The sequence below is a fragment of the Passer domesticus genome, chromosome 6 (genome assembly GCF_036417665.1).
Source record: "Passer domesticus isolate bPasDom1 chromosome 6, bPasDom1.hap1, whole genome shotgun sequence".
Classification (NCBI taxonomy): Eukaryota; Metazoa; Chordata; class Aves; order Passeriformes; family Passeridae; genus Passer; species Passer domesticus.
Genome location: NC_087479.1, coordinates 44220395 through 44246729, shown reverse-complemented (window position 1 = coordinate 44246729; position 26335 = coordinate 44220395). Strand labels below are relative to the sequence as shown.

The following is a 26335-nucleotide window of genomic DNA, read 5'->3' as shown; positions in this document are numbered from 1 at the left end:
TTTTTGAGTTCATTTAATTAATTCACTTGGGAAAAATTCTTATTAACATCCACAAACATCTTTACAGTGGCTGAATGAGGAGAAAATTATCCAGCGGCTTGTGGAAATCGTACACCCATCTCAAGATGAGGATGTAAGTATTGGTGTGCTGATGCCTTGGACTGGCTACCTAAAACAGAGGCTAGACAGAGTTAGAGAGCAAAGTGGGTGTTTATTAAAGGCCTTTAACAGCTACACCTTGGGCAGTGCAGGAGCCTCGCAGAGGCTACACCCAAGATGGATGGTGGTCATGAGTTTTCTCAGATGTTAGTTTGGTCTATTTGCATATCAGAGGTTAATTGTCCAATTATAGCTTCAGGTAATGAAGTCACGTTGCCCCAGTTTGCTTCTCCCCCTGATTGACTTTAGTTGATACTTTTCAGGCCTGAGGCTGTGATGGTGAAGTTGGTTTTCAGGCCTGGAAGGATTTTGTGTGACCAAACTGAAGAGAGCTTACTAACACTCTATGAAGTTCACTTACACACTAATGCAGTACAGGATCTGAAAAATATAAAAGCTAAAACTTAAGGCATCACTGGCACTCCTCTTGGTCTATCTGTTCAGTACAACATGGTGTTAGAACTTTTAGTTTTACTGTTTTCTGCTTGCTTTTTTTTCAGTAAGCTGATTTCTCTATTAAGTGTGGTTATTTGAGGAAGGTTATGTGGTTTTGTTCACCTGCCTGCACTCTTTTTGAGATCCATATCAAACCTTAGGCATACTTGAAGTTGTTGGAAGATTCAGCTCTCGTGTTTTGCCACCTTAATGTTGGAAATAGATTCCTGCCTCACGCTTCAAGGGTTGTTTTTGTTTTGTTAAGGGTTAGTTATGGCATAAAACTACTGCCTGAATATTTTTTGGGTAGGCGAGCTCTTGTTCCTGTTGAAACTTACACCTTTTTTAACTGAAGAATTAGAGTCCACCATGTTGTTATTCTTGTAGTGCAAAGTGCTGTTTTTCTGTTTCAGAGGCATTCAAATGCATCACAGTCACTCTGTGAAATTATTCGTCTAAGCAGAGACCAGATGCTACAAGTACAGAACAGTTCAGAACCAGACCCACTGCTTGCAAGTTTAGAGAAGTAAGTTGATTTGAATTTTTGATTTTATTCTCACTTCATAAGAAACTATTTTTTAACTTTTGACTTAGAAAACCTTCAGAAATGACAAACTCTTTTCAGGGTAATTTTCTTGACTATCCATCTTTTGTTTTTGTAATGAAAAATAACTTGGCAAGTAAGCAGAGGACACCTGGAGGATTTTCTAGTGGGGAATGTGGGAGAGAAGTTGTCTCATTAAATTATTTCCTGTGCTGCCTGATTGAATGGTATCTTCTGTGTGGAGGTCAGCTTGATACTGTGCAGACTAAATATGGGACACTTTAGCTTTGTTCTCTTACTTGTTTTAAGTTAATCTAAGTGTATGTTTCTGCCAGAAAAGATCCTCCTGTATTCCATTTTCCCTTTTTTTATGTGGGCAAGTGGGAGTTACTTCTGCTAACAGCTGTATCCTGAAGTGCTTTCATCTGTTACCAATGCTTTTCTTTTCAGACAAGAAATCATAGAGCAGCTTCTGTCTAATATTTTTCATAAAGAAAAAAATGAATCTGCAATTGTCAGTGCAATCCAAATCCTGTTGACCTTACTTGAGACAAGACGACAGACGTAAGTGTTATTATTTCACTTGATTTGTGCCTGCAGTAGCAAATGCCTTCCTTGTGCTTGTGACCAAACCATTTCTGTGACCTGTTGTAGCTGAAGGAGTAAAAATGCAAATCAAGTGATTATGGTTGGCATTACTGCACTTTCACCAAATGACTGATCTTTCTGCAGCTTTTTCTAGTGTGAGTACCAATAGACAGATCAGACTAAATAGATTTCATCAGTTTGTTCCTGGATACAGGGAATAGAGTAAATAGGTGTAGTGCAGTGACTGAATATTGACTTTTTAAAAGTTACTTGTAGTATTATTGCAACTTAATTTGGAGAAACTGCTGAACAGATTTCTCTGGTACATTCAACTTATGTTGTTTCAGATAGACAAACAAGGCTCTTTATTTGCTTCAATAAAACAAATTAAAAATTACATTTTAATCTCTAACTATTTTCGGGATTTCAAGCACAATAAACTTAGAAATACTAGGGTTAATGTTTGGGAAAATCTTTTTCAACCATCACACTTAATTTTTATATGTGTGTAACCCTAGGTTTTTGCATTTTTTACCTCTGTTATTTTCACATCCTTTCAGAACTGTTACATACCTTAGAGATGTTTTACAACTAGTTTTGGTACTAATTAAATTCTGCTTATGTGCATTTTAGATTTGAAGGTCATATAGAGATCTGTCCTCCAGGCATGAGCAATTCCACATATTCTGTCAACAAAAGTGTTTTAGAAGCCATAAAAGCACGACTTTCATCCTTCCATGAACTCCTACTTGAGCCTCCAAAAGTAAGTGAAATCTTGTGTTAACAAATTAATTGAAGCAAAACTCACCATGTGTCTGTTGTAGGCAGATTATAATAAACAAAACCCAGTCTGACAACTTTCAGGCAAGCACCCAGGCTACTTCCTAGCATGTTGTGAGCTTTGGCTGAGGCAAGCAGTAATAATGAACAGCAGTGCTTTGTGCTTTTCCAGCACAAACTTGGTTTAATTAGCATAGTAACCTTGGAGCAGTTACTTCTTCCTAAAAGCAACAAAAAGAGATTTGCTGTATGGTCTCAAGGGAGGTCCTATTTTCTGCTTGGAAATCCAGTCTGGATAGGAAACATGGATTTAGATACTGCAGTTGTTTGGAACTTTGTAATGGCCCACATTAGGCTCGTGCAATTCTCTTGACTTTTCCCAGGACCCAAGTAGCTTAGCTCCGTGGCATATCTCTGCACCCTAGGCATGCTAAATTCCTTGGGCTTTTTACCTGATTTAAGCAACTTACCTCTGTCATACTCTTGCCAAAGTTTGAAAAAATGTATAAATAGGGGATTTACCTGTGATCTATTTGTATCTTCCACTCACATTTGCACTGGCAGAATTTCAGTTGGGGCACTGCACCCTGAACTGGGTGCTGCAGATTTTAACAGAGAAATGAATGTGAAATTTTTTGAAAATATATGAAGTTAGGGTTGCTGAGGCATTATATATATTATAATATATTTAGACTGTCTACCTAGCTGTTCTGTGTATGCTGCAGTAATGTAGAATATAGCTGGATTGAGTGAGAATTATTTCTGAGGAGCTATCTTGTAATTCCTGTCAAGGTTGAGTAGACTTCATTTACTTTGAGATCCTGTCTGTAGTTAGCAGTCATTTTTTTTACTAAGTTGTCGCTTTCATGTGACTGGTTTTAGTGCTTCCTGTCTGTGGAATTAAAATAAGCTACAGTATTTGGAATTAAAAATAGGGGATTTTTGTAGGATGATGGTAAGACAGCTGCTAAATGTATCTATTTTTAAGCCCTATTCAGTTATTGTATGTAGAAATGGTAAGCTGAAATAAGATATTTTAATGGGTTTATGTATTAAACTTCTTGCTTTTTCAGAAAAGCGTCATGAAGACAACCTGGGGTGTACTGGATCCACCTGTAGGAAACACACGTTTAAATGTGATTAGATTAATATCTAGCCTTCTACAAACAAATACAAGCAGTGTAAATCAGGAGCTTATAGAACTTAACAGCATAGGAGTCATACTGGTAAGAACTTTATGCTGGCTTCATTTTTATGGATTGCTGTTAAGATCTTGTCTGCTTTTTCTGACTCTGCAGATAATTTTCCACTCTAACTTACTTTCCAGCCTAACTTTTCAGCACCTTTGTATTGTGATGTCTATTGCTTGGTTTAAGAACTTTTAATACTGCATTTTACTGTTAATCTGTCTGAGGGAATTGTTTGCTTCTGACCACTTGAATGGTTCTTACTTGCTACACCTTGATAAATACATGAAGTGATTTTCTTAATAAGCTTATTTTCAACTGGATATTCTCGAGTTTTCAGCCATCTTCAATGCTTCATTGCTATTTTAATTTTTTCTCTAAGTTGTTCCCTCAAAGTGTTTCTCAGTTAGTGTATGGCCTACGAAATGGTATCTCAGCAGTGTCCTGTAAAGGAACACTTATTCTTGGTAGCTTGTACTCCTTCAAACTTCAAAGCAAGGTGGTCTACAGCAGACTCAGTTACCTAACTCATTGTTCTTTGCTGATGTAAACACGTGTTTTGAGTACTTCCTACCTCATACTTCCACTATAGCAGATGTACTCTTTGTGTCTTGGTTCACCCAAGAAATCCAAATGCTGGTTGATTAAAAAATAACTTGAAATAATGTAGAACTTAAGCTAGTTACTGAATAACAATATGTAAACTTCTAAGTTGGCAGCTGCAAGCTTAAATTGTAAATACCTTCTCTTACCTGATTTTAGTCCAAAACCCCTTTTTCCAGTGACTGATTATTAGAGTGTGATCAAAATGTTTCCATCTCAAATTTTCTTCACAATTAGGTTTGTAGACAGGTACTAACTTTTATACAAATAGCTGACTTCACTGTAGCTGCAGTTTTTCCTAGATCCACTGTCTAAGGGAGCATACACACTATGAATGCTTGCATGTTCTTGTAAATAGATTATTTTGTGAACTGTGTTCAATGAGGTTTGAACACACTTTTCTGTTGCAGGTTTTACATAAGGAAAAAAGTAATTGTAGCCATGGAAACCTCAGTGTTTCATGCTGTTTGCTGAAACAGCACATTTTACTTGGCAGATTTGACTTCAGAAAAGTTATGGGTGAATGTCATTGCTTTAGAAGGACTGAAGATAGATTGAAAACCTTTAGCTGTACTTTGAATGAGACTAAAATTGTTCAATACTGTTCCAATCACTGCACATATTTCCAGAACTCACTACATTTTACCAGTGACAGCAATCATTTGAATTTTGCAGTGAATAGAGCCTAAAATAACTAGGCTTGACAAAAATCTTACTTGTGTTTAAGAGAAAAAATGCGGAGAAGCAGGAACTTGACTAAATGGAAGCTGTTTATTATATTTCAACCTCGGTATTTGTCTTGTACTTTGCTAATAATCTTAAACTGCTTCTAGATTATCTGAAGTGGTGGATGATGGGTTTGAAACAGGTAGATACAATTTTATAAGGAATCTCACTGAAGTGAGGAACACATTTATAGAAGCATATTACAGATACTAGGAAGGTTAAGTGGACTCAAAAAAGTCAAGGACTTCTAAGGTCATAAATAACACTTTTGACTGTGGAGCTTTCCGAGCTGCAGCTGGCAGAAGGAATATAAGTAGGGAGCATTATTTCTATCTTATTATGTTTTCATAGTCAGAAAGTGCATTACTTGTGACCCCTGCAATAAATCCAGTTAGTTGCATTCTTGTTCTGATCCAGTATATTGTTCCTTGCATTCAGAAAACGGCAAGCACAGACGTTAACTGGTTTTGTGGGTCACAGATTTTCTCTTGTACAATAATACTTAGTGTCAAACTTAAAAGATTTCTTCCAGTGTAGTCATTCAAACAATTAGGTCGTTGAGACTGTTGTTTATGTTTAATGAAAAGATTTTGGTTTGTGTAAACCTCGGTGAATTTGTTTTTCAGGACATGTTTTTTAAATATACGTGGAATAACTTTTTGCATACTCAAGTAGAAATCTGTATTGCATTGATTCTTGCAAGTCCTCTTGAAAACACGGAAAATGGCACAATTACAGATCAGGATTCCAGTGGGGACAATCTTTTACTGAAACATGTAAGTTGTGTTTTACAAGTCTCTTGAATTTTACTGTTTTCATGCAGTTAATTTTACATAAAATACGCCCCTTTCTACTTAATGTATAGAATGAAAAAAAGGTCTTTCTGTTTTTACTTAAAATGTTAGTTCAGGGTGTTAAACCTGAAACTGCCATAGAGTAGATTTTGTTTTTGTTGCTTCAAAGTGAGCATGATGAATAGCTGCAAGTATTCATTTTCCCTGAAGTTCTTCCTATTTTAAGGCTTAAAATCACTATTTCAGTAGCTTTATGCTACTACAACAACACAGCACTAAGAAAGAGGAGTAGAATTAATACAGGTTTATCTGTTAGGTTTCTGGCTCTGATTTGACTGCTGGAGTTTCAGCCTTTAATGAAAGTATATATCCTGAACGTGAAATTAATAGACTAGCAGACTTTAGTATCAACTGTAAAATGCATAAATAGTGTTCCATTTTACTGCTACTAAACATATTTTGCTTTTTTGACAGCTCTTCCTTAAGTGCCAATTAATAGAAAGAATACTTGAAGCATGGGAGATGAATGAGAAGAAACAGTGAGTAATTAGTTTCTTCATTCCCTGCAATTGTCTAAATAAGACTTGAGTTGTGAAATGAATGTATAACCAATTCAGAAGCGATCTAGCCAGTTCTAAAATCACCTGTATGTTAATATTTTAATTAAAGCTTTCTCTTGTACTTTTTGATAGCATTCTTTTTCCTGTGACCATATGAGAGCACAAGAGTTGTCAGTCTTGCCATGTATAAGATATTACTCTGATCTTGAAAGTTTACCCATGTTTGAGTACATAAACATACTATAAGTTTTTAGGGGTCAGGAGATACTTTTCACCAGTAAGCAGTTGGGAATTACTTGTGAACACATCAAAGCATATCACATACTGGGAAGCATCAGACTCTTAAATAGTAAAAGCAGATTTCCTCAGCAATAGACTTCTAAAATTGTGTTTGAAAGGATGTAAGCTTCAAGTAGCTAACACTGTCTGAAACTGTTTTTGTAGCGGGAGAAAAAATTCTCAGTTGTCACCTGAGATGGTAAAATGTTCTCATGAAGGCCAAATAATTTTAGCTCTGGAGGTACTGAACAGTAAATGTTAGTTCTGACCTGTCAGAACATTGAATTGACTAACTGGGGTAATGCTGCTGGTTTGATGGAATGTTGAGATCTTTCCACTGACAAAAACATTGGCATCTTAAGTGAATCAGATAGTAAATGTATGGCTAATGTAACTGACCTGGAAACGAGGATGGTGAAAAGGAGGATAATAGAAAAAGGAATGTGCTAAATTTAACTGTAGAAAACATGCTCTCCTGAATGTCTTCCATTTTACATCAATTCTCCTGAGCTTTTAGAGAATTGCCTACTTTACTGGCAGTTAGATTCTCATAGGAGAGAAATATGAAAAGTTTTCTCTGTAATTCCAACCTAAAACTTAAGTTTTGCTTGGGTAAGACTGTTCTTGATCCAGTGCTTACCATACGAATGATTGAATTAAATATTTAGTCTTACGTTTGGGAATACTAATGAAGAAAATAGTGTTTCATACCTTAGGTAGTGCTTTTATCTGGAAACAGACTTACAATAAACTCACTCCTTTATCCAGTTTTGTAGAGGTGTGGCTCCAGCTGTAAAAGACAAAGCTTTAAGGGTACTTTTAGCTTAGCTGTTTCAGGAAAGGGGTATTTTTTTAGTCCATTTGTATTCTGTCACTTAACATTATTTGAAGCAGCTCTAGAAGCTTAAGGGTGACTGCTTTCTGCTGGTAGAAATCTGACATAATAAAAGTGGTTTGGTTCGCTGGGATTAATAAGCATTTGCTAACAAAAGGTACAGTTGTATTCCAGACTTTCTGGCTAGGCAATGTCAAGTCAGTCTAGTTGGTCAAATAGAAGTGCTCTGTGTCATATCCTGTATTAGAAATGGTAACCTTTGCTATTATCCTGTGCTGCTTATTTTGAATGTGCTTGTTACCTGAGCAAGCTGTAAACACTGTTGTGGTAGTTTATTCATGATATCTTGCATAGACATAACATCATTTCAGTTACCTCATATGTTAGATGATGGTGGAAAATAAAATCATGTGATTTGTGTTTGCATAACATAAGGTACTTCATGAGCTGCTGTCACTTTACAAAGATTGCAGTCATGGGAGGTTTGTCTAGATGGGTGAGAGGGTGTCTTTCTTGTTTTTTTTATAACACAAAACATTAAACTGATGCAGCAAAAGTTTGGTTGGCTTGGTAGAGAATCAGTTCAAGCTGGACCTCTCATGATCTCTGTTTGGTCAGATTTAGAGTGGTTCCAACTGGCAGTAGGTGTTCAGAGCACTACTCAAACAGGTAATTCCTGTTTCTGCAGAGCAGTTCTGTGTGAATTATTTAAATAGCTTTGTAATTTTAGCTTTGGTAAGCATGTAAATGTTGTTCCTAAATTTCAGGAAAGCAATGACCCTAACTTAAATGGGTATGCTACATGTAATGCTAAGAAGCCTTGAAATACTAAAGCATACTTAAGAATGCTTTTCCCTTTTGATCATAGGCTGAAAGCTCTGAGGGAATATTTGGTGGTTTTGGGTTTTGCAAAATACTCTCAGCCACAGGAATTTCCTAAAAGCTCTAAATCAGTTGCTAATTCTGTCATCATTTTGCTAATGCATTTTGATTATTTTGTGTGCATTTTGCTTTCTACACACACACACAAGTAGTACAAACACTTGTATGTCCTTCTTGGTACTTCATGTTCTTGTTAAGTCTCCTAAACTGGCTCAGTGAAGTCAAACCAGTTGATACCTTAAATTCTTAAATATTTTTGTGAACCTGTGGTTTAAGGATGCAAGTCTAACTTAAGAACCCCAGTCCATTGTCTTGTGTAGCATCTTGACTCTGGCAGTGTTCTACAACAACGTACAGTGTTGGAGTCGCTCTGAGTGCAGCGGATGAACTCTTGGTCTCTTGCAGGGCTGAAGGAGGAAGAAGGCACGGCTACATGGGTCACCTGACAAGGATAGCAAACTGCATTGTGCACAGTACAGATAAGGGGCCAAACAGCACACTAGTCCAGCAGCTCATCAAAGGTATTCATTCATGGTGCTACCTTTATCTTCAGGGCTTTCATTATCAAATGCTGAGGATATTAAGCAAACTTAAATTAGAAGACATTAAAAAAAGAACTGTTGGATTAAATAAAAAAAAACTGGATTACTTCTGAAGTATTCAGTTTAAAGCAGTCATCCTTAAACAAATGCTTAAATATTTTCATTGCAAAGAGTATTAAAACTCCCTGAAAGAGATGCAAAGAGGTGCTGTCCTGCTTAATTTGGACTTGTTTTCTAGATGGAGTTACATTTATGGATTTGGGAGGATGTATATTTTCTTACCAGTATTTTTGTTAGAACAGCAAAAAACATTAGAAAATTAAGTGATACTTCATTTTTGATAGTTTCTAATTGGCTCGGTGTTTTGTTTCCTGTGCTAGAGCTTCCAGAGGAGGTGAGAGAGCGATGGGAAACATTCTGCACAAGCTCTTTAGGAGAAACCAACAAGAGGAATACCGTGGATCTGGTAAGTAGTGATGGGTAAGGTAGGAAAATTGCTGCTGCTTGACTTGGACAGTTTCTTTTTATAAGCAGCACTGTCAGTCTTCCAAAATCCAGTGTACTTTTAAAGAGTCCCTCTAGTTGCTGAGTTATGGAACTGGTAATTCTTTAGTTTACTTTTCAGCTAAAGCCATATCATTAATATTTGTGCAGGCATGATGCAGACGATCAGCTTGTAATAGCTAACTGGCTCATTACCTAGTGTAGCTAATCCCAGGCAAGGAGGAGGATTTCTTTACCTCTTCAAGGTCATGTCCTTGAAAACTCCACTCTGCTTGAGAGTACAAACTAGAAGTGCAGGAGCTGGTGCTGATTGCTTTCCCTAGAGGATGTAAATGACCCAGTACAAATTTAACAGAAGACTGCTACCTGCATTCCACTGCCTGTGTTACTGACCTTGCTTCAGTAACTTTGCTTACTGTTGTGCACCTGCCACATTTCTTCTGCATGCAGTTGTAGTGATTACACTTTTGGAAAAACACTACACAAGTAGAAGAGGTTTGTGTAAACATGTTAAAATACAGACTAAGAGCAATCACTTGGAGACTTTAATAAACAGAGGCAGTTTCTGATGTCAGCAGATGAATTAGTGAATTTTATTTTACCTGACTTCTCCAAGAATGTGTGCTTTGCATGTGGCTTCATTAACTTCTGCTAGTGTTCTGTTATTTGGGCTATAATTAATTGTTGAATTCACTATTTCAATATAAATATTAACTGGAGCATAATGTTAGCAGGTGTCAATAGAAGCAACAGGAAATTCATCTGAAACTGTGCAACTTGTGAACAGGGCTAAAAGATGGACATAAGGCATTTTTTCTTGATCCTGTGAATGCAAATAAGTGTGTTGGGCTTGCAGATGAATGTTATTTTTCCTCTTGGTAGAAATGATGTCTTGGTTAAGACCAAAAGAAAGATCATGTAAAGAGGAAGAATTTTAGGCTTGTGAAAAATGGCACTAATTGGCTCTTTAGATAGATACTATCATGTACTTGGAGGTACTTGATGTAATAAGTAAAACTTAATTGAAAACTTACCTCCAAACTCCACAGTTTTCAGTAGGATAGAAAGACAAAGCATTAAAACAATTTATCTGAAATAAATAAATACATTACCTACTATGCCAATGACCCAATTTATTTGTCTAGGTTACCACCTGCCACATTCACTCTTCCAGTGATGATGAAATAGACTTTAAAGAAACGGGGTTCTCACAGGATTCTTCTTTGCAGCAGGTGAGTTGAATTCTTTTAACAGCTTAAGTTGCTTTTTCTGTAACAGTAAATTAAGGAATTTTTTTAAAAGCAGTGGAACTTTTATTTTCTCTCACAAGCAAATATAAATCTAGAAAGTTTAAATTAAAACCTAGGCATGTGTGCATGCACACAACTGTGTCTTACCAGACTAATAAGCATCTCTTTGAATTCTTTTGCTGGTAGTGAAAGAGTGGGAGCCTTGTGGCACAAGATTACCAATAGATCACTTAGATGGAATCAAATGCTTTAGATGCATTATTTGTTGGGGTTACTAACCAAAATCTTTCAGATCACACTAACAGCTGTGTAGTAACTACCTAATCTAATATTGGCTTTGGTATTTTGTGCATTTTCTGTAGTTTTTATAATAAGTAATTGCTTGTCTAAGTTTGAATTGTGGGGGGTGGCTCAATCTTAAAGAATCTGATGCATTTTTGTCTGATTAAGTGCTTTTGTACCTATAAGGTGCACCTGTACAAAAACTTCATAAGTTGGGTGCTATCTTTAGCAGCTTTAGTGAGAAAGTAAGATCTTCTAATGTCTCTGTGCTTTTCATGCATCCCCTTAGTGACCTGCTGTGCCTAGGCAATCCCAGCAGTTCCAGGTAGTTAATCTGGAGAAATGCAGATGGTCCAGTGCTGCTTCTTTCAAGTTTGTCTTGCTGTATACCTCCTCCTTTTATATATATTTTCTTTTTCCTTCAATTTTCATAATGCCTTAATCTAAACTTGGGGTTTTTGAACGTTCTTTTGTTTTCTTTCCATACTCACTTTGTTCAACTTTACCACCATATTGTGTCCCCTCAGCTACCTGGGCAAGAAACCAAGAGTTGACATGACAGCTTTATTTCCTAGAATATCTTAGCATTGGCTGACTTTACACATGGAAATAACATTATTAAAAGTCCCTAGAGGATGTGTAGTAATTTACAATTTAATGATAGTCCTGGGAAATAAGAGACAAAAGCTCTTGTTAGGGATAGATGATGCCCACATGTACCTTAGTGTATATATCAATCTGCTGGCAGTTGACACTCATTTTATTAAAAAAACCAGCACAGTTGTGTCAGTGACACTGCACTGAGATGTAAATCGTTCAACGGTTTCATTCTTGTAATATTTAATAGGTGTTGCTGGTGTGTGTGCCTGAGACTGATTTTGCTAGTGATGCCTGCATAATAAATATGCAACTGTGCTTTAGTATCTATATATAGTTTACTTTTCTGGTTCTTACTATTTTAACTTCATGTTATTTTGAGCAAAGACAGCTTTTTGTTTTATATAGTATTGTTTCTCTGTTTCTTTGGGGTGTATTTGGAAAGGTGCTGTTTAATGTTAACAGATTTAACTTCTTTATTGAAAGCTGTTAGATTGGCTTTCAGATCATTTAATGTGAGCAGGGTTGTAGGTGATGCTACCTTTCAAAATTCAGAGGTTAAGACAAATCCTTTGCCTGTCCTTTTATGTTTAGTTTAGATAGACTTTTATTTCTTTGAAGCAAAATGGGCAAATAGATTTTAGAGTATTAGTAGAATCATTATATCACTGTCGTTGGTCCTGGGGTTGCCAGGCCTTTTCTGATTATCAGATGCAACAAATGACGTCCAATTTTATTGACCAGTTTGGCTTCAACGATGAGAAGTTTGCTGATCAAGATGACATTGGCAAGTGAGTATAATATTACACTGAATTTGGCTATAGTCTTGTGAGTTTTCTTTCTGACTGTGTTTTTGACTGTGGTTTTGCTGGTCATAAGTACAAGCATTTACTGATGTGAAGCAGTTGCCATCAGTCCTGTCTTTTTGTGCCATCTCTGTGCATTGATAGAAGCTTCCCTGAACAGAGGGAAGCAGCAGCTTCTCTTCTTTTTCTAATCTTCTGGTTGTGCTGATGTTGAGAACACTGTGCTTGTGAACAAAAAACTGAAATATAACACTGCTCTTTAACAGACAGCTATGGCTCTCTCTTGACCTAATATTGTTTGGGTCGCTTTCACTTTCTCTCTGTCTGAAAGTGGATTTTTTTCCCCCTGCTGATGACCAGATGAATAGCTCTACTTCTGAGTTTTCCTGGAAAGGATGAGAGGAACAGCATGTCTCTGAGTGTACTTTTCTGTAGGGGAGAGTAAGGAAGGGCATTGTAAATCTACTTTTGTTTATAAGGTTGAGGCAGTTAAGACTGATTTCTACAAATAGTGTTAGGTGAAAGATGAGGAAATGGGAACAGTCTTGGTCAGGTTAAAAATCCCCAAACTAAACAAAAACTAGTACACAACAGAATTCACCCCTCAGAAAAGCTGATCTATTTCTTTGTAAGTGGATGCATTAGAGGGGAAAGGGGAGATAGGGGTTCTTGCAGATGGTAAAGTTCATCATTGTTTTTATAAGATTTCATGGCTTGGGATGCCAGAATATGCAGATAGGCATAAAAAGCATTACTTCAAGATGGTTTTTAGAAGGGTGTTTTTATAATAATCTCAGTGCTCTTCTATAAGACATGTTTAGTAAGTGATTCTGACTGAAGCCTGTCTTCCATCTAAGAAGCATTGCTGCTTTTTTACACCACAGAACCTGCTGAGATTGGAGATTAAGATATGATAGATGAAGTAACACAGGATGCTCCTTAACTTTGTTAGAAGCAAGTGGATTTTGGGAAGGGTAGGAATTGGAATTCCTTTAAGTTCATGTCTTTGGAAGTCTGTTCTCTTGGTAGAAAGAAGATGACTACTTACATAAAGAGGTCTCAAGACTTATGACAGGTACACTGATGATGTACTCATGAGTTGAATTAAGCTGTACGTGAAGTTACTTTGAAGTTATGCCTTCTGTGCAAGAATCAGTCACACTCTAAGTTCCCTGCATAGCATCATGCAGTCATACAGTCACACTCACAGCTTAGGTTCCTTTAGACCCCTTACCTTTTTCCTACTTGGGAATGCAATGAATATTAGAGGAGGAGTCACGGGTGCTCTGCTGAATGCACTCATGACTAGACAAAGAGCATATGAACTCTTCTGATATGTAAAGATATGTCAAGCCTAATAGATACTGTTATGCTCAGGAAAATATTTCAGTGATTAGTTAAAAACTATTTCAGGGGTTCTTTTGTTAAGAAACAGAACTTGATACTATTTTTGATTTTGTTCCTTCGTGTTGAAAAGGTCCTTTGATAGAAGGGTGAAATCAGTTAAAATATATAAGAACTGCAGACACAGATATTTGCAGGATTTTGAGGTATATCATGGTAGAGCATAGTTAGGTTAGGCATCTTTAGGCCTAGGTACATAGCAATACAGTATTTGAGATTTGGGTATATAATTTCAGTTATGCTTGTTGCATACATCTAACTGTAGATGGCAATGTTCTGTGTTTTTGTTAAAAGTATTTAGCAGTTAAAAAAAAAATCACAGGAATGACAGGTCTCCTTGGTGTGTAATTTTGAGTGTTTTGTGTTGGAGACTGTCTTTTATCTTCTATTTTTAGATTATTGGAATATAAGAAACCAAGCAGAAATTAAATGTCTTTATGTCACAATAGAAAGTCCTGTTTTATTGAGTACCTTTCTTTTTTTCTTGTAGTGTTTCTTTTGATCGGGTTTCAGACATCAACTTTACCCTCAATACAAATGAAAGTGTAAGTATGTGTTCCAGTATTATCAGAAAAATTACTGTCTTTTAAGCTTTGCCATGACCTCAGAGTTTTGGCAGTGGTTGTATTTACTCATTTTATGTGGAAATCACTGGAAAATACTTACCCTGCCTGATTCCCATATAATGAGATTTGCTAATTGGAAGACACTCTTGTTCTTTCTGATCAGTATTAAGCAGAATTGCTTCTAATTTGTATAACTGGGTTTAAGATTGGGCTTCGATCTGTTTTGTGCATATTGCACACTTGTGTTTTATGATTAGAAGCTATTTAAATCTTCACTGTGATTGTAGTGATAGGAAAGTAAGGACACAGTTTCTGAAGCTCAGTATTATTTGTTGGTTGAGCTAAAATGACCCCCCACTACAGAAAATAATGCTGGAGTACTTTGTGCCCTGGTTGTCTGGAAAGCTCTCCCACATCCCATTTTTTAAACATGATGGAAGTTCCTAAGTGTCCTTTGGTCCACTCAGCTTTTTAGTAGCCAAGTAAAACAAGCAGCACTGTGTATTTTCTTGACAGGCTTTAAATTAAGACATTCTGGATTTCTGCTGCTTTTAGAGAAACGCTTAAGATTCTCTTCAGAATAGTCATGTATTTTCAAGATGTTTGCTAATGTAATACGGATTTTATACTTTCGCTGTATTTAGGGCAATATAGCCTTGTTTGAGGCATGCTGTAAGGAGCGGATACAGCAGTTTGATGATGGTGGCTCTGATGAAGAAGACATTTGGGAAGAAAAACATATTACATTTGCACCAGAGTCCCAGAGGCGTTCCAGGTGAGAAGGGTGTTTCTCATCCCAATAGCAGTGTAGTGAGCCTGCAGTAATACACCTGTCCTCTGGTTCAGTCTGTCTGTTAGTACAGACTGTCCAGCATAACTAGGTATTTCCATTCTGTGGAGAAATCAGCAGAGATGTGGCTCTAGTGCTTTGTTTTCCAGCCATAATTTGTAGAAGATGCACTTTGGGTTTCGTAGCTTGTTTTGGTTTTTTTCCCCTGCTGTATGTTCTTTCCTTCTGCTTCTAAACTGGCCTGGCTGTCCTTGCTTTGGACAAGGCAGCCCAGCTCCACACCTCTGTTAGACCTTGCTGTCCTCACAGTGTACCAGTATGGCTGTGAACAAAAGAAAATGCATTGAGTGGAAGGAGCATCTAGTCCCCAAAACTCAGGGCTGTGCAGCATCCCTGAATATCTACTGAAAGCCTCTTCGTGTGATCAAGTGAAAAATCTTAAACTTTGTTTCTTTGAGAGATAAATGAGGGGATTACTAAGAGCTGAAATTACACCTCAAGTAATCTGTCAGAAATAATTGTAATTCTCCCTAGCCTGAAACTCTGCAGTATTGCACTGTGCCCAGGTTGTCATACTAAAACCAGAATGTAAACTCTCTCTTTGTATTTGAAGCTCGGGCAGTACAGACAGTGAAGAAAGTACAGATTCTGAAGAAGAGGATGGAGCTAAACAAGACTTGTTCGAGTCCCACACCAATACAGAGGACAAAATGGAAGTAGACTTAAGTGAACGTATGTAGCTTTTTTCCTGGTGCTTTGGGATATAGGCAATTGTTTGATCTAGCAGCCTGATTTTGTATGAGTTTCCTTGTTCACTGCTTTTATTCCAACTGTCTTAGTCTTTCCCACTTGCCAAAGAGCATGCACATATTGGGAAGTTTGGATTCCTTACATGTCTTAAATTGCTTACTGTCTTTAAAATTCATGTTTCTCCTCTTCAAGAGTTAAAAAAGGAGGAGTAGTCAGAAAGGGGAGGATTAAATGCTCATTTATAAATACCAAGTGCCTACAAAAACCTGACATGTTACCCAAAAGATAGTATTTTACTGGAAGCCTTTCAGATCAGCTTTTTGTCTAACAATGCTCTTTTAGAAGACTTCCTACAGAAGCTCAGTGAACTTGCATTGTTCTGGTTTCAAATGTGAGTGAAAGATACACATCAGGAGACTCTTATGTGGAATCTTAACTGATGTTATAGGCTGAAAAGTTTTCACATTCAAGTCAGACTAAACTGGCTTTTGTTAAACTGGTAATGTCTGTAAGTAAAAGCCCTGTGTTTATCTAGACTGTAAGGAATTAAATTAGAAGGAAAAGTTAAGGGTTTTCTTTTCTTTTGTCAGATTGGTGTCGTTGGCATCTGTGTGTCAAACAAGTTTTGATCCATGTGGGTCTCCTCCCATATCTGCCTGGGTTGGAATTTCTAATTGCTAGTCAGAGCTTCCTTTTCAGCCTGTTTTTTTGTATGTAAGTGTTAATGAAAAACATGTTTCCCTTGGGTAGGTGAAGTTTTTTGAATTGACCTATCCTAAATTAGATGCTATTCACAGTTGCTCCCAAATTTACAATATCAATAAATATTTTAAGTTGTAAAAAGCCTTAAACTTTTCTGAAATTTAGCAGTGGTGTTAGTGCATGAGAAATTATTTGAAGAAACTAAAAAAGGGATAAAAATTTCTTGTGATTTTCATTATTATAGAAATTAGTATGAAAAATGGTAACAAATATTGAGGTTAATTTAAAGGATAAAGCACTATGGTACTTGTGATTTAATCTGTTTTATTAGTTTTGTTCTTCAGATAAACTTTTTTTTTTTTTTTTAGCAGAGTACTCTGAATTACTGATCTTAAAATTCTGCCTTATTAGCAGAATTTTCCTTTTAGGGAATGCATTAATTTTTTAACAGGATGTACAGGATTTTTCTGCATGTGCTTTTAAGTCTAGTTATGAATCTTGCTTCTCTTTATGAAATGTACATAGAGGGAATCAGTGTTAGGCATATGTGCACTCATGTGCTTTATAGAAATTTGCTCCTAATGACTCTGGTGATGGTTTTCCAGCACCTAACTGGTCAGCAAACTTTGATGTTCCCATGGAGACTGCACATGGTGCCAGTCTGGATTCTGTTGGCTCTGCTGTGTGGAGTACTGAAGCAACTGTGCCAGCTAAAGAAACCGGCTGGGCTTCCTTTTCTGACTTCACATCCTCTTTGAGGTAAGAATGTCAGTTATTCAGGGTGAGTTTGCATTTCTTGGGGTGTCCATCTCTACACAAGCCTGTGTTGCTGGTGTATGTAAAGTGTCTGAAGAGTGCTGTGTGTGTTACAGCAGAATGTGTCTGTATGATCTCCCTTTTCAGGGTGGGTGGGTACTAGTGTTTTGTTTTTTTTTTTTTTTTTAAATTCATGTTGTTAAGCAGCTGTGATAACTAGGTTAAGTAGTTCTGCATGATTTTGAGAACACCCAAGATAAGGCTGTACTTTATACTCTACTGAAGTCTTGTGTATGTACCTAAATAAATAGATGTGAATTTTGAGTTGCCAAATATTGTCAGTCAAGAACTAATTCCTTCTCATATTGGAAGACTTGGCTTTTGAATATTTGGCTTTTGACTTTCTGTCTGGGCATTGAAACAGCTCAGATATAAAAGTATGATTTTTCCCCCAACATAAAATTTATTGTTTCATGATTGTGGCAGGTAAATAGATAATCAAAATAAGAAAGTGAAGACTTGGAGTTGGCACATTACTGGATAGAAGGGACATTCTGTAAATGGTGACATGTTTTTCAAGTGGCCAAATCTTGTCATCTGAGTTCCTTTAAAATGAAAAACTTGTAGCTGTACTGTATATAAAATAAAGTAGTGAAATCACTTCTGTAGTGGTTGATGACTGCATTGGCAGTCTCAACAGAGAACTGTCAAATTGGAAAAATGCATTTAGCAAAACAGTTAAAAATATTTGGAAATACAGCAAGGAGCTGGTAATACCTGTATGCCTTAGTTAACCAGGGACATGTCCACTCATACTTGTAATGTTACAAAATCAAGTGAAAATAAGATTACCACCTAAGACCCTCAGCTCAGTTCTGGTGCATTTTGCCATAACTAAACTTCTCTTTAACATGTATTTCCAGCACTCTTAGAACAAACTTGCTTAATTCAGTTTCAGTAGTTCTAGACCTTGCAGCTTTCATAGAGAACTGTTTTAAGTACATTTTATTTTGCTATTCAGAAATGTTTCTAAATTTTTTATTCTACTTGAAGCTCAAAAGACTCCTTAAGAAGTAATTCTCCTGTGGAAATGGAAACAAACACAGATCCAGGTGATCCCTTGAGTGCAAACGCAACTACTCTTACAACACCTCTGGAGAGTAAGTAAACTGCTCTGCATTTCCAAATGCAAATGGCTTGACCATAGGAGTTGTACATAAGAAGAATCTCCATGGACTTCAGCATTTTAGGTTTAGACTCCTCTCTGGCTCTGCTGCTGTTCTGATAGTTATTAAAAGTGACTTTTCAAAGAATTTATGAACTATTTAAAATAGTTTCTAGTTTAAAACAAGAGCCAGTGTTACTGATCCCTCTAAAAAGTTTTCACATCATGATTAAAAAAGCATTACAAAGAAACAAAGTTCATAAGTTTGTTTTGTTAGAGAATCTTCTCCCTTGTGTCAGCATTTACCTCAGCTGATGCCCAAAAAGAATGGTAGCCTCCAGTCTTGACCTGTGTGGCAATAGGCCAGTCGCCTCAATGTGTTCAAATTTCTCCTTCCTTCTCATTCCTTTCTCAAGCTGCCTTCACTATGCATGCCGTAATTGTTCCACGTGTCTGAACTTATAAAAGGACAAAAATGCTTTGAGCTTTTTTTGTATCTATTATTACCAGAGAGATCAAGAAGTGCAGTTGAGAAGTCCAGGCACACTGGACATCCCAAAGATTTGTCAGTACTCAGAAGCTCAAAGTCAGATTTGTACTGTGTAAACTTGTCATGAATTTGACTGTACAGAAAAAGAATTGGTCACCATAATCCTACTAAGGTGTTGTTTAGGTAAAACTGTTGCAGTAAGCACTGTCAGTCAAAATGAAAAAAGCTATACACTGTGGCTTTTCCTTAAACCAGCTGTAAGTAATAGTCATGCTCTCTATGCAGCACTTGCAGAAAGGTGACATTCTCTGTAAGGAAGAATTCAAGAAGTGTGCAAAGCTGCCAAAATACCATTCTTGATATATTGGCTTAGGTGCTTGCACATGAAATAGAAACGTAACCAGCCATATGCTAAATTGATTCTATTCCTACTTGCAGCCCCAGGAAGTGTTGCTATGGAGGCCAGCTCAGATGGAGAGGATGATGTGGAAAATGCAGACAAGGTAACCGAGACAGTCATGAATGGCAGCATGAAGGAGACACTGAGCCTAACTGTAGATGCTAAAACTGAAACCGCCGTTTTCAAAAGGTAAGAATGCCTGTTTGTCTTCCCACCATGTTGATGGAACACTGTATCATCAAAGAGAGTTTAAGTGATAATTTCTGAGGCATACTAGAAACCTTTCAAAGTAATTGTTTTGAAATTTGACTTCTAGTTAGTTACTATAACATACTATACTTATCAAGCCTTAGTTTCAGTGCAAGGTTATTAGCAGAGGACTGACTCAGCTTTTGTCCCTGATGCACATTATTGTGCATTTTTCAAGTACAGTTCTTTTAACATTGCACATCAAAACTAAGCTTTTAAAATTTTGCACAGAATTCTTAGATTTGGATTGGAATTTCATTCTTCTCATCCAGGAGGATGGAAGGCAGAAGTTGAAGGCCAGCCAGGCACTGCTTCTGAGTGTAGCTCATCAGACACTTGGGGTGATCACTGTAGGTGGTATGCACAATGATGTTAAATCTGTTCTGGACTACAGGTGGCATATGGAATTCTAGAATAACTGGAAGAACAACTTCTTAATTTTGCTGTCTTCTGATACAAAGGTTCAGGAAAAAGTGTCTTACAACATGGTCAAGTTATATATTATATCAGCACTGCGATCCTTTTATGAGAATAAAGCACATTTCAGTGTTGTGTACTCCATCCCATATACTAAGATATTGTGATCTCAGTTTTAATTATCAAGTGCTTTTTGTTTAGTATCAAATATTTATGTAGGGAAACGGAGGCTACAAACAGTATGACATGCAAAAAATTTTGCCTCTATTGAGGGTGATGTGTTCTGGCTCCACCCTGACGGTGACAAATTGGAACACACTGCTAGAGCATTTCAACATGCAGCCCTCTTCTCGTTCTTCTAGAACAGCTTCCTAGTGTCTGTCCCTATTCTGGCTTTTAATGCTAAAGAGAAATTGTCAATAGGTCTTGGAAATAGCTTAAAAAAACCAACCCCGAGTCAATTCCAGTGTAAGAAACTTTTCCGATGTTACTCCTTACACTGCCTGTTGTTTAAATTAATTTTCTTCATTAGGAGAAGTGGTAGGAGGTAATTCCTGAACTATCCAAGATGAAAAGGCCTTGAAAACCAAACAGCTTTCCATCACTCTTGATTCTATCCTTTTGGTTATCTGAGTGACTCAACTTCTGATCGTTTTTCAGCTCAGAGGAGGGAAAATTTGTGACTGCACAGTTCTTCTAATTCAAATGGTGTTCATGCAGGAATGAACCACAGCACTTTAGAGGTGTTGGGACTCCCTGCAGCTCGATGTCACATGAAGCCATCCATAGTGCATTGCTGATGTAGTAAATGATGTGTCTGCTCTCCAGTTTGTTGTCTTTGGCACAATGCTTTTACATGGTCTTCACTCTTAGATGTTCACAAATTTGGTTTAGTTATCCATGGTGTCTTTAAACTTCTTCTTAAACTAGTTTAGCTCACAGGCACTTTAAGGTTGTGTGATTTGTGATACTGGTGCAAAAACTAACATGAGGAGGCAGCATCTGGTAACAGTTCCTGCCTCCCTTCATGGAATTACCTGCTAGAACTGTAGTTAAAAGGAAATAGAGGTGCAAAGGAAGGCAGTATAATAGAATTGCCCCAGTCAGAAGGGACCTTGAAAGTTTATCTGGTCCAATCTTTTATGGGAAACAGAGCCCAGATGAGATTACACAGTACTCTGGCCTGTTGTATGTTGAAAACTTCTTGGATCTTGATTTGGAAGGTAAATGTCAAAGGAACATACAAGGGAGCTCAAAGATGAGGTCTTAAATGTAGAGACTGTTCTACTCTGATAGACATGTGCAGCTTCATACTGAGTCAATACTCAAGTAGCAATTTTTTAAACCAGCTGGCTGGGGAAAGGTCTAAAGTAAGGGACAGAGTAGTGAGGGGAAGTCCTACTTGGCCTGTTTGCCTTTCAAAGTGGATGCTTCCAGACTTCAGCTTTATCTAGGTTTCTGTCAATAGAAAATTGATGGTGTTGAAGTCAACATTGAGATTTTTAAGTGTGGTAGTTAATTTGTGGAAAGCTGCAAAGGACAAAAACGTGATTTCTAAACTTAATTCAGAGTGGAGAACAAGTAGGAAGAATGCCAGCAGAGACTGCCTCTTTAAAAAATAAAAAAACCTAGGACATCACTTTCAATGGTGGTGGTGACAAGTATTTTATTTGGAAGGAATGCGAAGAGTATCAAGGCAAATGAGATGGGGAGATTAGATGGGGAAAACTTGATGAGAGATTGCAATGCAAAAGACAGTATTTTTGCAGGCTCTGCAGGATAGAAGGAGAAAAGAGAAGGATTCATTGAAATTTAAAGGATCCATGGAAAGGAGAACTGTGAGAATAGGAAGAAAACCAGCAGAGGAGATTGGCACTTCTTGAATAAATAGATTTGTTGCTACAGAGGTATAAGATTGATGTTTGTCTACTTCAGAGCTACTTTATAACTATCTCTTGCAGGTATATATGCTCAAATTTGTATTTTAGTTCACTCATAATGGTGTGATTGAGGTGGAAGAGGGTGGAATAGAGAGGCAGAAAAGGTTGGGTTCTGAGGCAAACCAGAAGATTTGTTCACTAATGACTTTTGAGGCTGCTTGATTACATGGTACTGTCTTACATAGTGTGAGTGTACAGCTTTAGTGCTGAACTTTGCTTGCTTTTGTCTACAAGAGGAAGTTTGTGAAGTAGATTGGGCTGCAGTCTTTGTACCCCATAAACCATACATAGTATTCACTGTGGAGTTACTAGGGAGTTTATTATGTAAAATAGTGATGAGTTAATGATTTTGCTGGTATGTTTCATGGACAGACTTTATTAATGCCGGTTTCTGAGGGAATCTTGAATTTCTTTTATACTTTCTTCCATTTTTGCATTCTTCTGGCTTCAGAGTGTTGAAATCCTATCGGTATGTATAGTAAAGGCTCGTGATTGTTACCACTTCAGGCATCACATACGTTCCTTTTTTCCTTTCTGATCTTATTTGCAATCACTGTGTTTCCTGCCCTTTTATCCAGTCAAGTTTTAATGGATGTAAACACCAGTGCATCATTAGGTGTTTGTGAAGTCTAGAGCCATGTGCTTGATCTTCATATTGCAGTCATAACTTAAAATCCATTTGCATGTGAAATACGGACCCGTCTCAGTTTTCTCCTGTTGCCTGAAATTCCCTGTAAATAAACTTCAATGTTAAATACATTAAATTACGACTTGCTTTTGTTTTGTTTTGTTTTTAAAGTGAGGAAGGAAAATTGACTACCTCGCAGGATCCTTCTTGTAAATATGTAGTAGAAGAGAATACAGAGGTTGCAGAAGAGGTCCCTTCAGGTCTTCAGCCTACTAACAGCAGTCCAGAACAGAGGTAACTGTATTCAAGGATGCTTTCAGTTCTCTAAATAGCAGTTTGTGTGCTTTTCTAATAGGGTTGATCTAAAGAGATTGAGTTTAGCTCAGTCTAAAAATGTGCTTGCTTTTATTTTGTTAAATTCTTACAAGTTGAATTTTCAGTTGTTTCTAAGACTCTTGAGTCATCAAAGGTGTATTTTTCTCGTGGGGAGTTGTAAATATCCCCATTCTGTTGGGGATATGTTACAAGTTAGAATAGTGAATTGATGCACAGAAATCCACTGTATCTTCTGATTGTACTCCATATAGATTAAAGAGATGTAAGCGTGTTTGACAAATTGAGATTCTGGTTTTTAAGACTTGTTTATGAGCCAGTATTTAAATAGCTCCTTTCTTCTAACTTCCTGCTCTGCATAAATCTCAAACTTGATCAAGAAGGGAATTCTAATCAGAAAAAACAACCCTGTATGCTTAAAGTGGGAAACCAAAAACTCTTCCATAGTGTCTCCTAGAGATGCTGTCTTTATCACTATGACAATATTTTTTTATGTTGATAAGCATTACATTGTAGGGAAAAAGCCCTTGGGTACTAGGTGATTATCTTTTGAGCAGATCTGTTTGTCTGAACCAAGAGAGGGTTCTCAGAACTAGCAGTTTGCTAGATTGCCTTTAGGTTGTGGGAAATCTCAAGTAGCTCCTTTCACTGAATCCTGCTGACTTCAGCAAAGCTCAGAACTTTCTCTAAAGGTGGCTGTTGCAGTAGAACCTCATAAGCACAGGATAAACACCAAGAGAAACCTAATGGTGCTTTTGGGGCTCCATGTATGTATGACTAGTGGAAGGAGTCCCCTAGGTAGGTCTCTGGCTGGTGGCTAGCAGGAGTAATCTGCTAGGAGCCCTGTTCTGTCATGGACTTTTTTCCACTTAATAAGTGAGTGATGGTTGTGCAGACTGTCACACTTCCTGTCCATGCAGCATTTGTTTCTTACCTTCCACGTTTCTCTAAAAAGTGTTTGCTTTTGTCTAGTGCTGCCTTTTCTCTAACGTTTACATATGTTTTTTAAAAAGTGTTTTTAGAGCTTAGCAGCCAAAGACTTAGCTAGGGGGCTTCTGCTGGTCATGTGCATGTAGAGCACGGACCCCAGAGTGGCTTCTCTGTGATGTCCACCATCAGAGAACAGGAGTTACAGGTAACTTTCCTCATTTGTAGTTTCAAGCATTATTTGCATTCTTTTAGAGAATCTTCAAATGTATTCCATATACTTGCAGTGAATGGAAGTTGAGATTTTTTTTCCTCCGTTGCTTGCATATTTTTGATGTCCTCATGTATTGGTTTGATCTCTGTGTGCCAGTCCAGAGCAACTAAGCCCATGTTTACACTAAACTTTTATCTAGAAATGTATATACTGCTACTGTTTTCACTCTTGTAGGTTTGCTCTCCATTTTCCTCCATGCTTCATGAACGTTTCATCCTTATGGACTGACATTCAAAGTATTTGTGAAAGACTGTTTGTAGATTAGATTAACAACTAAAGCAATTTTTTAAGATGCTGTTGTTTTTTTCCTGTTGTGTCTTAGCTGCTGGCATTCCAATGCAATCTTAAATACTCCTGGTATCACATTTTGCCTCAGAATAAGATTTGGATAAGTATCAGAAATGTGCTCTTTATTAGTAACTCTGAGATACCACATCTCTGGAGATCGCTTATTGTATCAGTTAATGAAGACCACACATTCTTCAGTGTGTGCTCAGTTAATTGAGTGCTATGCCTAATTAGGAAATTAGGACTCTAGAAATGCAGGACTGCAGAAGATAATTGGGATGAGCATGTTATTAGCACACGTTTCCTTCATTCACTTGACAGGTTTTGCTACACAGGATCCAGGGTTGTCAGTATTTGGTTTGGTTTTTATTGCACCTACTTGAATTTGCTTTGATCTTTTTTGTACGCTTACATCTCTTTTTTTGGCCTCTTAGGACTGATCAACACACCCATTTAGGAGAGGCATCTGTTAATGGCCCTGTATGATATGTGATGTCTACTGCCTTGGCTGAAGAGAAAGAACTGATGTCCAGGTGTTTGAGTGTTTCTTGAGGATATCATCTAGACCCTGTTGAAGCCAGTCACTGCTGCACTAATTTCGCAAGGAATCAGGACCAGCAACATTTATATTCTAGATTTTAAGACATTGTACAGAAATTCATAAGTGTAAAAATATTGCACATTGAGAAATACCAATAATTTTTGCGTATGTTTATATTGTATTGTTCTAAATAATGGGGGGCCTGTGAAATAAGATCTTGCTACCCATGTAATGATGACAGTAGTGTTACTATAGTTAAAATGGCTGTAAGAATAGTTTTATAAAAAAGTGAATACAAAAATCTAATGTATTTGAGACATAACTATTTGACGATTAGTGTGACCAAAGTATTTAGCAGTTTTCTTACATTTTTCACCTTGTAAAAAAGAAAAAGAAAATTCATGTTTTTTCTGAAACTGAAATGCCCTATAAATGTTATTTTGGTTGGTTTAGCTTACAAAAGTGATTTAAATAAGAATTTTTTGGTGTTCAACATTTTACAACAGGTTTTTTAATTGGTAATTGTTTTCTGTATTGTTCTAAACAGATCAAAAAATGTAAGTCTATTGGTAGAGATTTTAAGTATTTATTGCAACAGCTTAGTTGACAAATTGATGTTACTGTAAAGCCATATGTTCTGTTAAGTCTAGTTTGCTTGAAACAATACCTTCCAGGTGAAACACTAGAATATTTGGAGTGCACATGGCTTGTTGTGTTTAAGTGGTTCACCTGCCTTTAAACAGTTCACCAAGATTTAGTTTAATACCAAGCATTATACAATGGAACATTTCAGAACAATCTGCGTATTTAAAACGCTATAATCCTTTTAGACAAGTCAAGTAAAAGAAATGCTCATGCTGCTAATGTAATTACAGTACCTGCATTTTAAAAGTAAATAGTGTTTTTAATACAAATTTTGGCAGCAGAGCATGTTAATTGGTAATTTCACTGTACTGATCTGTGTGAGGCTTTCATTTGTATGTTCTGAACCAGTTTTTTCACAGCTGGTTTGTGTATATATATAGTGATTATGGAAACTAATTCTGTGTAATTTATAATTTTCTATGTCAGTGTAAAATTCCAACAGCCTTCTCAAACAAACAGAAGCAATATACTGTATATTGCCACATTGTCTGGTGAAAGGGTTAAAATACTCCTGCACTTTTAGGCGCAAAACCATTTTTGTTTCTGTAATAGTCATACTCATTTATTTTTTACATCATTTGTTTTCCTGACCAGTATTTAAAGCCAAAAGGATATTCAAAACAATGGCCAATGATTTATTTTAGAAGGCGTCCCAAACAACGTGCCTAAACATTACATTGCGTACAGAAATAAAAAACCCACATGTATGTCACTGCC

General features: G+C 36.9%; 1 protein-coding gene across 16 annotated transcripts in view; it reads left to right on the top strand.

Moving 5' to 3' along the window:
• PPP6R3 (protein phosphatase 6 regulatory subunit 3) overlaps nucleotides 1–26335 on the top strand; it is a 50503-nt gene extending 24168 nt beyond the window's left edge. For 3 of the 16 annotated variants that reach the window (XM_064425061.1, XM_064425062.1, XM_064425059.1), the window contains 20 exons: nucleotides 68–133; nucleotides 1008–1120; nucleotides 1589–1702; nucleotides 2360–2489; nucleotides 3580–3732; nucleotides 5649–5798; nucleotides 6291–6355; nucleotides 8778–8893; nucleotides 9295–9380; nucleotides 10564–10650; nucleotides 12241–12338; nucleotides 14248–14302; nucleotides 14968–15098; nucleotides 15727–15845; nucleotides 17171–17324; nucleotides 18375–18481; nucleotides 19415–19565; nucleotides 22434–22451; nucleotides 22782–22904; nucleotides 24867–26335. In XM_064425061.1, the coding sequence (XP_064281131.1) occupies nucleotides 68–133; nucleotides 1008–1120; nucleotides 1589–1702; nucleotides 2360–2489; nucleotides 3580–3732; nucleotides 5649–5798; nucleotides 6291–6355; nucleotides 8778–8893; nucleotides 9295–9380; nucleotides 10564–10650; nucleotides 12241–12338; nucleotides 14248–14302; nucleotides 14968–15098; nucleotides 15727–15845; nucleotides 17171–17324; nucleotides 18375–18481; nucleotides 19415–19565; nucleotides 22434–22451; nucleotides 22782–22904; nucleotides 24867–24918 (2088 nt within the window). In that variant the 3' untranslated portion in view covers nucleotides 24919–26335. Of the gene's footprint in view, nucleotides 1–67; nucleotides 134–1007; nucleotides 1121–1588; nucleotides 1703–2359; nucleotides 2490–3579; nucleotides 3733–5648; nucleotides 5799–6290; nucleotides 6356–8777; nucleotides 8894–9294; nucleotides 9381–10563; nucleotides 10651–12240; nucleotides 12339–14247; nucleotides 14303–14967; nucleotides 15099–15726; nucleotides 15846–16453; nucleotides 16578–17170; nucleotides 17325–18374; nucleotides 18482–19414; nucleotides 19566–21811; nucleotides 22004–22433; nucleotides 22452–22781; nucleotides 22905–23956; nucleotides 24079–24866 lie in introns of those variants that run through there. The other 13 variants (XM_064425068.1, XM_064425069.1, XM_064425067.1 and 10 more) reach the window with 9 other exon arrangements.